This window comes from Mustela lutreola, chromosome 6 (assembly GCF_030435805.1).
Source record: "Mustela lutreola isolate mMusLut2 chromosome 6, mMusLut2.pri, whole genome shotgun sequence".
Taxonomy (NCBI): Eukaryota; Metazoa; Chordata; class Mammalia; order Carnivora; family Mustelidae; genus Mustela; species Mustela lutreola.
This window is the reverse complement of record NC_081295.1, coordinates 103,571,160-103,584,134: the sequence shown is the minus strand read 5'-3', so window position 1 is coordinate 103,584,134 and position 12,975 is coordinate 103,571,160. Positions and strand designations below refer to the sequence as shown.

The 12,975-nt window shown below is 37.3% G+C and overlaps 1 protein-coding gene across 3 annotated transcripts in view; it reads right to left on the bottom strand.

The window, feature by feature from the left end:
• Positions 1-12,975, bottom strand: part of BEND6 (BEN domain containing 6) — a 51,605-nt gene that overhangs the window by 20,653 nt on the left and 17,977 nt on the right. For 2 of the 3 annotated variants that reach the window (XM_059178324.1, XM_059178323.1), the window contains exons 2-4: positions 10,569-10,788; positions 7,080-7,115; positions 4,800-4,977 (exon numbers count right to left, since the gene is read on the bottom strand). In XM_059178324.1, coding sequence (XP_059034307.1) covers positions 4,800-4,977; positions 7,080-7,115; positions 10,569-10,688 — 334 coding nt within the window. In that variant the 5' untranslated portion in view covers positions 10,689-10,788. The remainder of the gene's footprint in view (positions 1-4,799; positions 4,978-7,079; positions 7,116-10,568; positions 10,789-12,975) is intronic. The other variant, XM_059178325.1, reaches the window with a different exon arrangement.

Below are 12,975 nucleotides of genomic sequence, written 5' to 3'. Positions count from 1 at the left end.
CTGTAGCTTTACAAGGAGGCCTTCTCTGATCATGTTATTTAGGACTGTATTTAAGATTGTGTATTTTTAAAAAAGATTTTATTTATTTATTTGACAGACAGAGATCACAAGTAGGCAGAGAGGCAGGCAGAGAGAGAGGAAGGGAAGCAGACTCCCTGCTGAGCAGAGAGCCCACTGCAGGGCTCAATCCCAGGACCCTGAGATCATTACCTGAGCCGAAGGCAGAGGCTTTAACCCACTGAGCCACCCAGGTAGTACCCCTAAGATTGTATTTTTATGCTCTCCCTCAAATCCCAATCTTCTTTTACCTTCCTTTATTTTTTACATACTACTATCAGCTAACATTTTATATAATTTATTCAATTATTAATTATTACAGCTTTTGACTGTCTTGTTCCAGTAGAATGTAGGTTTCATGAGAGCAAGGATCTTTGTTTTATTTGCTGGACTTTCCTAGGTACTTAGAACAGTGACTAATATATAGGAGGACTTTATAAATATTACTGAATGAGTAAATGCATGATGAGTACCACAGCAGTAGTGGGCAGTTCCTGTTGCCTGAATTCCAGCCAATAGCTAACTCTACGACTTGGTTTCTGGAGGTACACTTGTGTGTGTGTGTGTGTGTGTGTGTGTATGGAGGGGGTAGAGAATATTAAATATATAATAGATAATAGATTATATAGAGATTTGTAAGTGCCAAAGAGGAAATGAAGCAGGGGAAGATAAAATACGTTGCAGAGAGAGAGGCTGAAATTTTATATTGAGGAAGGAGTTTAGGGAAAAGATGAATTTAGAGTAAGGTCTTGAAGTGAGTAAGTGAGAAGAATGTTCTTCTGGGGGAAGAACATTCCAGCTTGAGGAAATGACCAGTACAAAGACACTAAAGTAAGAACATGTCCGATGTCTTCAAAGAAAACACAAGTAGTTCAATGTGGCTGGATCACAGAGAAGGAGGGGAAAGTAGTAGAAAATAAGACTAAGAGAGGTAAGTAGAAGGGAAATAGCCAGAATGCATAAGGACTAAAGATCATAAAAATGATTTCTGTTTTCTCCTGAGTGAGGAGGAAATATACTTAAGGGTTCTGAAGAGAGAAGTGACATGAACTGATTTTGTTTAACAGGATTATTCTTGCAACTGTGCTGAGAATAGACTAGAGAAAAGCAAGATCAAAAATAGTGACACCAGCTAGGAATCCACCATAATATTCTATGTGTGAGATAATGGTGGCTTGGACTAGAGTGACAGTAGTAGGGATGGTAAAAAGGATTGTATCCCAAAAATGTTTTGAAAGCAAGGTCAGTAAGATTTGTCAATGGACTGAGTGTATGATGTAAAAGAAATATAGAAATTGGTTTTTCATTTGAGAAATTGGAACAATGAAGTTAGCATTAACCAAGATGAGGAAGAAAGGCAAATACAGGTCAGGAGTGTGGTTTGCACATGTTAGTCTGAGAAACCTGTCAGTTATGTCATGTACACAGTTGGACAATGAGTTGAGTTAAAGGGTGAAGTCCTGGCTGGAGAATCATAGTTTATTGATGGATTTTAACATCATGTAATTAGATATGATCACCTATGAAGTGAGTGTACATAGAAAGAAAAGAAGTTCAAGGTCTGAGCTTGGGGCATCATCAAATATTTAGAGAGTAAGATGATAAAATAAATCAGCCATATGGATTTAGATAGAAAGATCAGCAGTGTAAGAGGAAAACTGATAAATGTGGTGTCCTAAAAGCTAAATGAGGAAACTTCCAGAGAAGGAGAGATAGCCAAATGTCTCAAATGCTGGTCACAGGGCAATTAGATGATCATCAAGAAATGGCTTTTGAAAAAAAAAAAAAAAAGAAATGGCTTTTGAGGAGCACCTGGGGGGCTCAGTTGGCTAAGCATCTGCCTTGGGCTCAGGTCATGATCTCAGGGTCTTGGGATCGAGCCCCGCATTGAGCTCTCTGCTTCTCCCTCTTACTCTGCTCTCTCTCTCCAAAAAAAATGGTTTTTGAGATTAGCAATATGGAATGTTATGGGTTGAATTGTGTCCCCTCAAAAAGATAAATTGGAGTCCTAACCCCTAGTACCTCAGAGTGCAAACTTATTTGGAAATAGGGTCTTTATATATGTCATCAAATTTAACTGAGGTCATTAAGGTGGGCCCTGATCCAGTATGACTGGTATCCTTATAAGAATGGGGAAATTTAGACATGATGAGAGATAAGCATATGGGGAGAACACCACAGGAAGCCTGGCATTACATGGCCTCAAGTCAAGGAACAACCAGAAGCTGGGAGAGAGGGCTTCCCTGGTGCCTTTAGCGGGATTGTGATCCTGCTGACACCTTAATTTTGGAATGTTAGCCTCCAGAAGTGGGAGACAGCACAGTTCTGTTGTTTAAGTTATGCAATTTGTAGTACTTTGTTACCAGTAAACTTATATATGGGAGTTATAGTGAACAAGAGAAAGAAATTATAATAGAACAATAAGGAACTAATTGAAGTAGATCCAGAGAGCGTAGAAGGGGAAAAATTGAACACAGTGTGTAGCATAAGATCATTTAGGGAGTTTTTCCTATAAAGGGGAGGAAAGAAATAGGGTGGAAGGTGGAGAAGCAAATAGCTTGGAAGGGGTTTGGTTTTGTTTTTTAAATAATGGTAAGTCTGGTGCTAAGGGGAATGATTCATTAGAGAAGGAAAATTTTATCTTGTGTTGGAGAGCCAGGAGAAGCTCTGGAGCTAAGTCCTTAGGTGAAAGAGGATGGCATCTGACGCATAGGTGGAGATAACTGTTTTTGGCTAGACTAGAGAGTAGGTCATCATGAGTGACAGGAGAGAGTGAAGCATAAGGCATAGGTGCAGGGATAGGGCACTTGGCTGGTTCAGTTGGTAGAGCATGCAGTTCTTCATCTTGAGGTAGTGAGTTCAAGCCCTAAGTTTGGCATAGAGCTTACTTTAAAAACAAAAATACAAAAAAAAAAAAAAAAAAAAGCATGGGTGCAAGGAGACGGCAGTCTACTTCATATCCTTCAATTTCTCAATGAAGTCAGAAGCAAAGTCATCAACTGAGAGCGAGGATATGGGAGGAGGTGTAAGAAGCTGGCAGAGAGAAAAAATGAAATGGCAACTGGGAGTGTGGGAGGGAGAAGAAGCTTGTCATAGTGATTCTTTTCACATACTATTGAAACTCATTTGCTACTCACACTTAGAATTTTATCATCTAAATGTATAACAAAAATTGGTGTAATAATTTTCTTTTGGGGCTTCTATGTGTCAGGTTCTGGTGTTGATAAAAGCAGAGACAGTAACAATAATAAATACCATTACTGAACACCTGTCATGTGCTTTGGGTGAAGCATTTCTTCCAATGATCTCTTCTAATCATCACAGCAGCAAGGACATGATAGGTTATCCCCGCCACCTCCCCCCCCTCCCATTTTGAAGTTGGAGCTGGGGGCCCAGTAAAATACAAAGCAGGTATACATGGCACCAGTTGTATAGCCAGTAAGCAGAGTTGGGATTCAAACCAAGGCCTGTAACTCAAAAATCAATACTTTTAGCCAGCAATTTATACTAACTTTATAAACTAGCTTTTCATCTTACTCTAAGTCCTGGAACAGATTATATGAAAATGAGAATGATCTGTTGTTTGAAATCACAAAAACCTCACCAGAAAAAAAAAAAAAAGGCAAAACATTGGTTATAAAAATTCAATATTTAAAGTAGAAAAAATAAAGACATAATGGTTTGGTGTTGGAATAAATATGTTTTAGCTGTAACTGCTTCTACTTAAAACTATGAAGTCTTCACTGTAATAAATATTATTAGGAAAGTATATGAGTCATTACCACAAAATGAAAATCTAGCTCATCACCATGTTCTATCTATCTCCTATCAGTTCTGCCTCCATAATTATGTGGAACTGTCCTCTTTACTTCGATAACCATTGTTCTGGGCTAGGGTGCCATCATGTTAGTCTGGATGACTGCAATACTGTTGGAGAGTGGCCCTTCCCTGATTTCTTTCTTGTGTTATTTGTACTCATTTGTACATAGCAGCCAGAGGGATTTATTTTCAAAATGGTCTGTGTATTTACTGTTTTACAACAGAATATTGCCCAACACAAGACATGATTGCCAAATATTCAGCAGCACAAAATAGTGCATGATGCTTAACTGCAAATGGAAAACATAATTTTTGAAAACTAAACACTTAAATACAATATAGGATCCTAAAAAAGACATTATACCAAGTGGTTTTTAATTTGCATAAATTGATCTTTCTCCTTTATTAGTCTTCAGTGGAATGTGACTATTTTCCCAGACTATTTTTCCCAACTCCAAAACTATACTTCAGTGTACAGGATCTTTATTTCCAGTGGTTCTATAATGTCTCATAATAGGTCCCATTTTCTAGTACTTTCCTTAGCAGAGGGGAATAAGATAAGCACATTATGAACATGATAACTTATTTGTTCTGTCTTACTAACCTTTTCTCTCTGGGGCCTACCACAGTGAGTAACCCCTATTAAATGCTCAATAAATAGCCATTGAATATTATTAAATGAATACAACATTTGATATTTTGTAGGAATAATCTAAAATTCCCTAAGTCATAAACTAAGGGCTTAAAGATGAGTGCTTCTGTGTTAAATTATATAATCATAGATTTTCTTAAAATGTGATTTTTGATTTTTTTTCTCTGAAGCACTGATTTGGTTTTTCACTCTTGACAGCTGATTTGCAGTAATTTTCATTCATCATATATTTTTACTTTTATCTAAAAATATCAATTTTATCAAAGTTTACCTTGAAGCATGACCAAAGACTGTCGAAGTCGGCTGTTTTCTTTCCGGGTGTTTGTTAGTTTTTGTTTCAGACTTTTTATTTTCATGCACAATTCCTCCTTTGACAGTTCTGCTAAAGGCTCTTCATCTTCACTGGAGCTCTCACCAGGTAGAAAAGCATTTCCTGAATATGGGTCTCTCTAAAATACAAAGCAGGTACAACAAAAGAAGGTTCAAAGTGACTTTAATGGTTTATCCCATGTTCTATATGCTGAAGGGACTTAATCAGACCTACAAAACCCTCATCTCCCAGGCATTTCTTGCTCCAGATGAAGAGTTGTCCTACCTAGTGAACTAGCCTCAGCTTTGTCTTCCCCCCTGCAGGGGAGCTCAGAAAAGGGAAGACATCAAAGTTTCATGCACACATCTGTCACATAGCAGAAATCAGGATTCTGTCTAACTTCAGTGAAGAATATAAAGTAGAAAAATTGTATAACAGAGAAGAATCAACCAGACAGCTATTCAGATCTTTGTAACTCATCTTCACCCTCTATTTCTCCCCTAACTTTTCACTCACAGCCTCTCTGTTGAGACTGAGAAATTTGGGGGCTTATTGCATCAGAGAAAAGAGAAAGAAGATTCACTTAGGACAAAGCATTCCTGCTTTCCTTTTAGTTTTAGAAGTAATTTTTAAGGTCAATAGTAAGACAAAAGTCTGAAAACATATGTACTTGGGTTGCAAGACCTAGGCTGTATTGATCCAGGAAAGGATTTATTCAAATTATTAATCTTGTGTATCTATCTATCTTTCTATTTATATGGAAAATTGGAGTATAGAATGGAATTTATAAAGAGCCAAAAGGCTGGAGTATAAAAGTTTTTTAATTTTTATTTTATTTATTTATTTAAAAATATTTTATGTATTCATTTGAGAGAGAGGGAGCTCCAGTGTGGTGGGGGAGGGACAAAGGGAGTAGGAGAAGCAGACTCCCTGCTGAGCAGGGATTCCCGATATGGGACTTGATTCCAGGACCTGGAGATCGTGACCCAAGCCACAGGCAGATGCTTAACTGACTGAACCACTCAGTCAATCCTGGAGTATAAATAAACATTAGAGTAGAAGAGATAAAGGTATGACATAATGTTTAATGTTGCACAGGAAGGGAAGAGACATTCTGGTGCCAGGAGAAGCCTGGAAAAAAAGGAGCTGGGATGGCAGGAAATCAGATTCAAGTGTCTTTGCTCTTCCTGAACCCACTGTTTGTGGGGAGGAGAGATGGGTCACAAGAATAAGGGTATATGATAGAAATATCCAGATAAATGAGGAGCAATCCTAGAATAACAGGGTTGGCTCCTGCTCCTCAGTTTATTAAAAACTCTGTAAAGAGGGACACCTGGGTGGCTCAGTTGGTTAAGTGTCTACCTTCAGCTCAGGTCATGATCCCAGGGTTCTGGGATCAAGTACATTGGGCTCCTTGCTCAGTAGGGAGCCTGCTTCTCCCTTTGCCTGCTGCTCCCCCTGCTGGTGCTTGCTCTCTTTCTCTCTCTTTGACAAATAAATAAGTAAAATGTTTAAAACAAAACAAAACAAAACAACTCCCTAAAAAGAGTCCCCATGTCCATCATTAACCCTAGGGTGTTAATGGTGCCTCTCTGGATCATAAATTAGAAATGGCCAAAAATAAGTATCTAGACAGCTGGATAAGAGAAAACAGTCAGACTCTCCAGAGTTCTTGAAAAGCAGCTAGAGAATCCAAATTGTCTCTCTGTCCTGGTCAGGAGACAGGTGAGTGCTGGGGAAACTGGTGAAATAGAAATAGTTTAGTGTGAGAACAATGAGTCCACACAATGCCAGAACCTTATAGAAGATGGCAGTGGTCCTGACTCTTGCTGGCAGAGAGCCTCTTCAGACAACTGCACTGAAGGAAGAAGAGGCCAAGACTTAACAGCAGAGCACAAGGAACACATATAAGAGATACTCCCTGAAATGCGACTTAACAGCAGAGCACAAGCAACACATATAAGAGATACTCCCTGAAATGCTAGGCCCTGGGGAACAGGGAACACTGCACAGCAGGGCACTACAGGACCTCTTCTTCATAAGGCTATTATTGTTAAAAGCAAAAGAAGTAGCTGACTTTCCTAACACTGAGAAACAGACACAGAGAGTTAGACAAAATGAAGAGACAGATGAATATGTCCCAAATGAAAGAACAGGACCTAATCATAGCAAGAGATCTAAGCAAAACAGATATAAGTAATATGCCTGATAGTTTAAAGTAATGATCATAAAGATACTCACTGGACTTGAGAAAAGAGTGGAGGACATCAGTGAGACCTTTAACACAGAGATAAAAAAAGAACCAATCAGAGATAACACAATAAATGAAATTCAAAATACACTTGATGGTTGGGGCATCTGGGTGGCTCAGTTGGTTAGGTGTCTGCCTTCAGCTCAGGTCATAATGCCAGGGTCCTGGATCAAGCCCCACCTTGGACTTCCTGTTCAGCAGGGAGTCTGCTTTTCTCTCTTCTTCTGTCCCTCCCTCTGCTCATGAGTTCTTTCTCCCTCTCTCTCAAACAAAAAATCTTTTAAAAAGTATACTTGATGGAATAAATAGCAGACTAGATGAAGCAGAAGAATTAATTAATGACATGGAAGATAGAGTAATGGAAAGTAACCAAGCTGAGCAAAGGAGAGGAAAGAAAATTATGCAAATTGAGATAATCTTAGGGAAATCGATGACTCCATCAAGCATAATAACATTCTCATTATAAGGATCTCAGAAGAAGAAAGAGAAAAGGGGGCAGAATATTTATAAGAAGAAATAATAGCTTAAAACTTCCCTAATCTGGGGAAGGAAATAGGTATCTGGGGGAAAGAGGCACAGAGAGAGCCCCCCTCCCCTAATTCAACCCAAGGAGGTCTGCACCAAGACACATAGTAATTAAAATGGTAAAAAGTAATGATAAAGAAAAATATTTCAAAATAACAAGAGAATAAAAGTTAGTTACATACAAAGTAAACTCCATAAGGTTTTCAGTGGACTTTTCAGCAGAAACTTTGTGGGCCAGGAGGGAGTGGCATGACATATTCGAAGTGTTGAAAGGGAAAAATCTGCAGCCAAGAATACTCTATCCACCAAGGCTATTACACAGAATAGAAGGAGAGATAAAGAGTTTTTCATAAAAAAAAAAAAAATAAAGTAACTCATCACCACTAATGCAGCCCTACAAGAAATATTAAAGGAGACTCTTTGAATGAAAAGGAAAGACCACAAATGAGAGTATGAAAAGTAAAAAAATACAAAAGCAATATAAGTAAGTACTTTTGTAAAAACCAGAAAAAGTGATTCATAAAATGAAAGGATGTAGAATATGGCATTAATATACCTAAAATATGAGGAGAAGTGTAAAGGATGGTTTCAAAATTAAGCAATCATCAACCTAATATAGACTGTTCTATGCAGAAACTATTTTATGCAAACCTAATGGTAACCACAAGTCAAAAACTGGGAAGATATGCAGAGAATAAAGAGAAAGGAATCCATGTGTATCAGGTCAAAAACCATGAAAGAGAGCAAGAGAAGAAAGGATCAGAGAAAACCTATAGAAATAACCACAAAACAAATAACAAAATGACAATAAATACATATCTACAAATAATTACTTTGAATATAAAAGGACTTAAAAAAAGATTTTACTTATTTATTTGAGAGAGAAAGAGAGAAAAAGAGAGAGAACATGAACAAGGGAGAGGGAGAAGCAGACTCCCTACAGAGGGAGCCTGACACAAGTCTCAAACCCAGGACTTTGGGATCATGACCTGAGCTGAAGGCAGATGCTTAACTGACTGAGCCACCAGATGCCCCTTGAGTAGTCAGTTTAGACCCAGAGATAGGTGTTGCATGTTAAGTAAGGTAGACCAGCAAGATAAGAGAGATCCTCAACATTGTGGAGCTGCCATAGTAAAATCAGTGCTGATGGAAAAGTCAGAAACAGATTGAGGTATATATCATGATACCAATGTACTACTAAATGATGTACTAAATGATCTATCCATAAAGTTGTACAATGCAACTTGTAAAGATGTACAATGTGTGATTGGTAAGAACGAAAAGGTTGGAAGCAAGCCATATCCATCATAGGATACTGGCTAAATAAAGACTGGTACATAGACACAGTGGAATAATATGGAGCTATAAAAAAGAGAAAGTTCTTTATACACTAGTGATAGATCTTAAAAAAATATTAAGTAAAAAGGCAAAGTACAAAGCAGCATATCTGATAAGTTACTTTTTTGTGCAAAAGAGGGGACAAAATATCTATTTTTATATTTGTTTTATTTGAACAAAGAAACACTGGAAGGATTAACAAAGAAAGCAATAAATGTGGTTACCTATAGTGTAGGTGGGAGGGGGGAACAGGGTGGATGGGAGACAGGGAAGTGAGTGAGAATTTTCACCATTTACCTTAAAATACATATTTATAGATATTAAAATACATGCCTTCTGATTTTTTAAACTCAGAAAAGCTTTATTTTTATTTCTTTAATTTGGCTTTCTTGTGCCTTCAACACTTTCACAATAATTTTCTGCTTAATAAAGAAAGCGCACTTAATCCTGTCAGGCACACATTTAGCACATGTGGAACCATCATGGATCCTGCTGACATGTTTTTAAATTTTAAAAAGACCTTGTAAGAACTTTAAAGATTTATTTGAGAGAGAAAGCATGTGCTCTTATGTGGGAGGGTGGGAGGAGATGGAGAGAAAGAATCTCAAGAAGTCTCCTCACTAAAGGAGGAGCCCAACTCAGGCTCAATCTCAGGACTCTGAGATCATGACCTAAGCTGAAATCAAGAGTCAGAAGTTTAACCAACTGAGCCACCCAGGCACCCCTAGATCCTCGTAAGAACTTTACATCTCGTAGCATAAACTCCTTAAAGATGAATCGAGAACATTCCACCACAAATTTTGCCAGTTTCCCAATCTTCTTGGTGTAAAGGTAAACAGCTCCATTACCATAGTTTTGGGACTGCCTAGTTTTGCTAGGGGCTATATTTTACAGTACCTTATAATAGTGTGTCAAATGCCAGACCATCCTGAATTCCTCTAAACACCATCCCCAGAAGATTAAAAAATATTTTAAACTATGAGAATGTATAGTATGTATTTAAAAAATTAAATAAGAATACATGCACATAACAAACTACATGTATTACAAAGACATACACAAATATATGTACTGCAAAGACACACACATAAAATGAAAAAAGATACACACATTATTGGGTTGTCCAAAGTATAAGAGGACAATGCGAGTGGGGAATTCAGCTTATAAAGGAATAAATAAATAAAAAAAGAAAGGAGCCCACATCAAACCAGTGATGAACATGGGCCACAAACCGGAGTTATAAAAGAAGAGAAACAGTAAATATTAAAGAAGACATAGATATTTCAATTTCTTTAGTACTTTTTGAGAGGAAAAATAGTTTCTGACAGTTTCCTCTCTTTCATTTCCCAGAATATGAGTGAAAGTTTGAACAATGGCATAATTGGTCATACTTAAATAGAAGCAGGTAAAATGTCTTTTGAGTATGTTTCTAACTCAACTTGTTCAACATTACAAAGAGAATTTGAAATTTTTATTCCCTTGGTTGAACAAAGAATTAAAGGGAACAATGAGTTAATAGAAGAAGAGAAAGTACTGAAGTAAAAAATTATGAAAAGCACTATGGAATTATGCTGAAGCTAGATAATAAAGTTATACTGAGGTAACAGAACACCAACCTGTCCTTTATCCATGTCACTATTTGCATTCTCTGAGTCCATTGTCTCTGTCCTTTTCCTTTTCCCTTTTCTAAGAGCTTGGGTATTGGTAATGTCATCTGTTTGCAAGATCTTCTGCATTTTCTCAAATAGTTCTCAAAGATTTTCTGAAATCGTAGGAAGAGGGAATGCCCATGTAGATGATACTATTCTTGACGTAGTCCCCAAATTAATGTTTTTCCTTAAAAACAAAACAAAAAAAGGATACGTAATGTATATACAAGCAGATGATTCATAATTACAGTAGCCACTCAAGTAAAATACTTTTACTAAATGTTTCTTATCTTTCTCCTGCTGACAAATTTTGCAATTTTCATTTGATTCAAAATCTTCCAATTTCATCGTCATCATGAGGATGTCTTGTTTCTAGGATGTGACTGATATGCAGTGAATTGTCACTTATAAAATGAAATAGTGTGAAAAAAACTTTCATCTTTATAAGTTTTTTCTTGACAGTCAGTTATAAGCAGTCTAAATATCAACATAGAAACATTATAAATTTATGCAGGCAGTATTTCACAGGATCAAAGTTATAAAAGGCATTAATACTAGTAGATCTCATTAGGATCAAAATGTTCCAAGGGGGATTAATAAGCAATAAGAATTGCTTATAAGTTTGTTTTGCTTTTTTCTGAAAACTCTCCAGTTTTGAGGTGGAAGACTTTTCTTGGTGTAAATTCAAGAATTTACCATAAAGAATGAAAGAAAAATATATCTCAAAGGCAAAGATACAGTTCATAAAAAATTTTAAAGGATAATAATTATTATCCTTTAACTATTAAGTAGATAATAATTATTATCTACTTTTCAAAACCTGAAAAGTAGATAATAATTATTAGGTAAGGATGAAGTGACCAAATTTTTTTTTTTTTTTTTTAAAGATTTTATTTATTTATTTGACAGAGAGAAATCACAAGTAGTCAGAGAGGCAGGCAGAGAGAGAGAGAGGAGGAAGCAGGCTCCCTGCTGAGCAGAGAGCCCGACGCGGGACTCGATCCCAGGACCCTGAGATCATGACCTGAGCCGAAGGCAGCGGCCTAATCCACTGAGCCACCCAGGTGCCCCTGAAGTGACCAAATTTAATTTTTGCTATTCACAGATGATATAGTACATTTGGTCTTAACATCCTTATTACTCACATATATTGGTTTGTATCTATGAAAAGATATTAATTGTAAATAATAAAACTTTAAACACAGAAAGGAGCTGAACTTAAAGGGACTTTAAGAAATATCTAGACTGTTGAGCAGAAGGTAACATAGTTCCTTACCAAAATATACCAAATAATTCTTTTAGAAAATATGGCACTTTTACCTACTTTAAGAGAAATTCACCATTCTTCACTCCAAGCATGAAATAATTTGGTATTGTCTTGCCAAAATTGTTTGTTGTGAGTCTGAAAGCTTACTTTGGATTTTCACATATATGAATAATATTTGAACTCACACATGGAATTGAACTGAATTGTGAATCATATCTGACTCACAAACATAAGGGGTTTTATCTAGCATCAAGCTTTATTAATAATTTTAATGATAAGGCAATCGAGAGGCACAGGTCAAGTAGAGAGAGGTCTAGGGCATCCTACTGGTTTTGTAGGTCCTTCCTTTTCAGATCACATAGGTACTCTGTGGTCTAGAATAAGTGAAGCCTTTAAATGATGAGGGTCACCTCACATAGTGGGGAGTGTTTAAGTTGTAACACATCTCCATTTTATATCTCCATTTATACCTCAGAGTTGTATAGCTTACATGACCTTTTCAAGGTTATAAACCCAGAGGTTCTGGGTATGTTTACTATAAAAAATCCTAAATCAGGGATGTATAATTAAAAGCATTCTAGGGGCACCTGGGTGGCTCAGTAGGCACCCAGGTACCTTCCTCAGAAGGCAGAAGCAGAAGCCTCTGGTCATGATCCCAGGGTCAATCCCAGGATTGAGCCCCGAATCAGGTCCTGCATCAGGCTTTCTCCTCAGCAGGAAGCCTGCTTCCTCCTCTCTCTCTCTGCCCGCCTCTCTGCATTCTATAGATTAAAAACTCCACTCTTAGCCAATATCATTAATCCATCTACCCAGAGCAAGGTCAACAAACATTCTTCTTTTAAAAAATTATTTATTTATTTATTTATTTATTTGACAGAGATCACAAGTAGGCAGAGAGGCAGGCAGAGAGAGAGAGGAAGGAAAGCAGGCTCCCTGTTGAGCAGAGAGCCCGATTTGGGGCTCGATGCGGGACTCGATGCGGGGCTTGATCCCTGGACACTGGGATCATTACCTGAGCCGAAAGCAGAGGCTTTAACCCACTGAGCCACTCAGGCACCCCAACAAACATTTTTCTATAAAGGGTCACATAGTAAACATTTTAGGCTT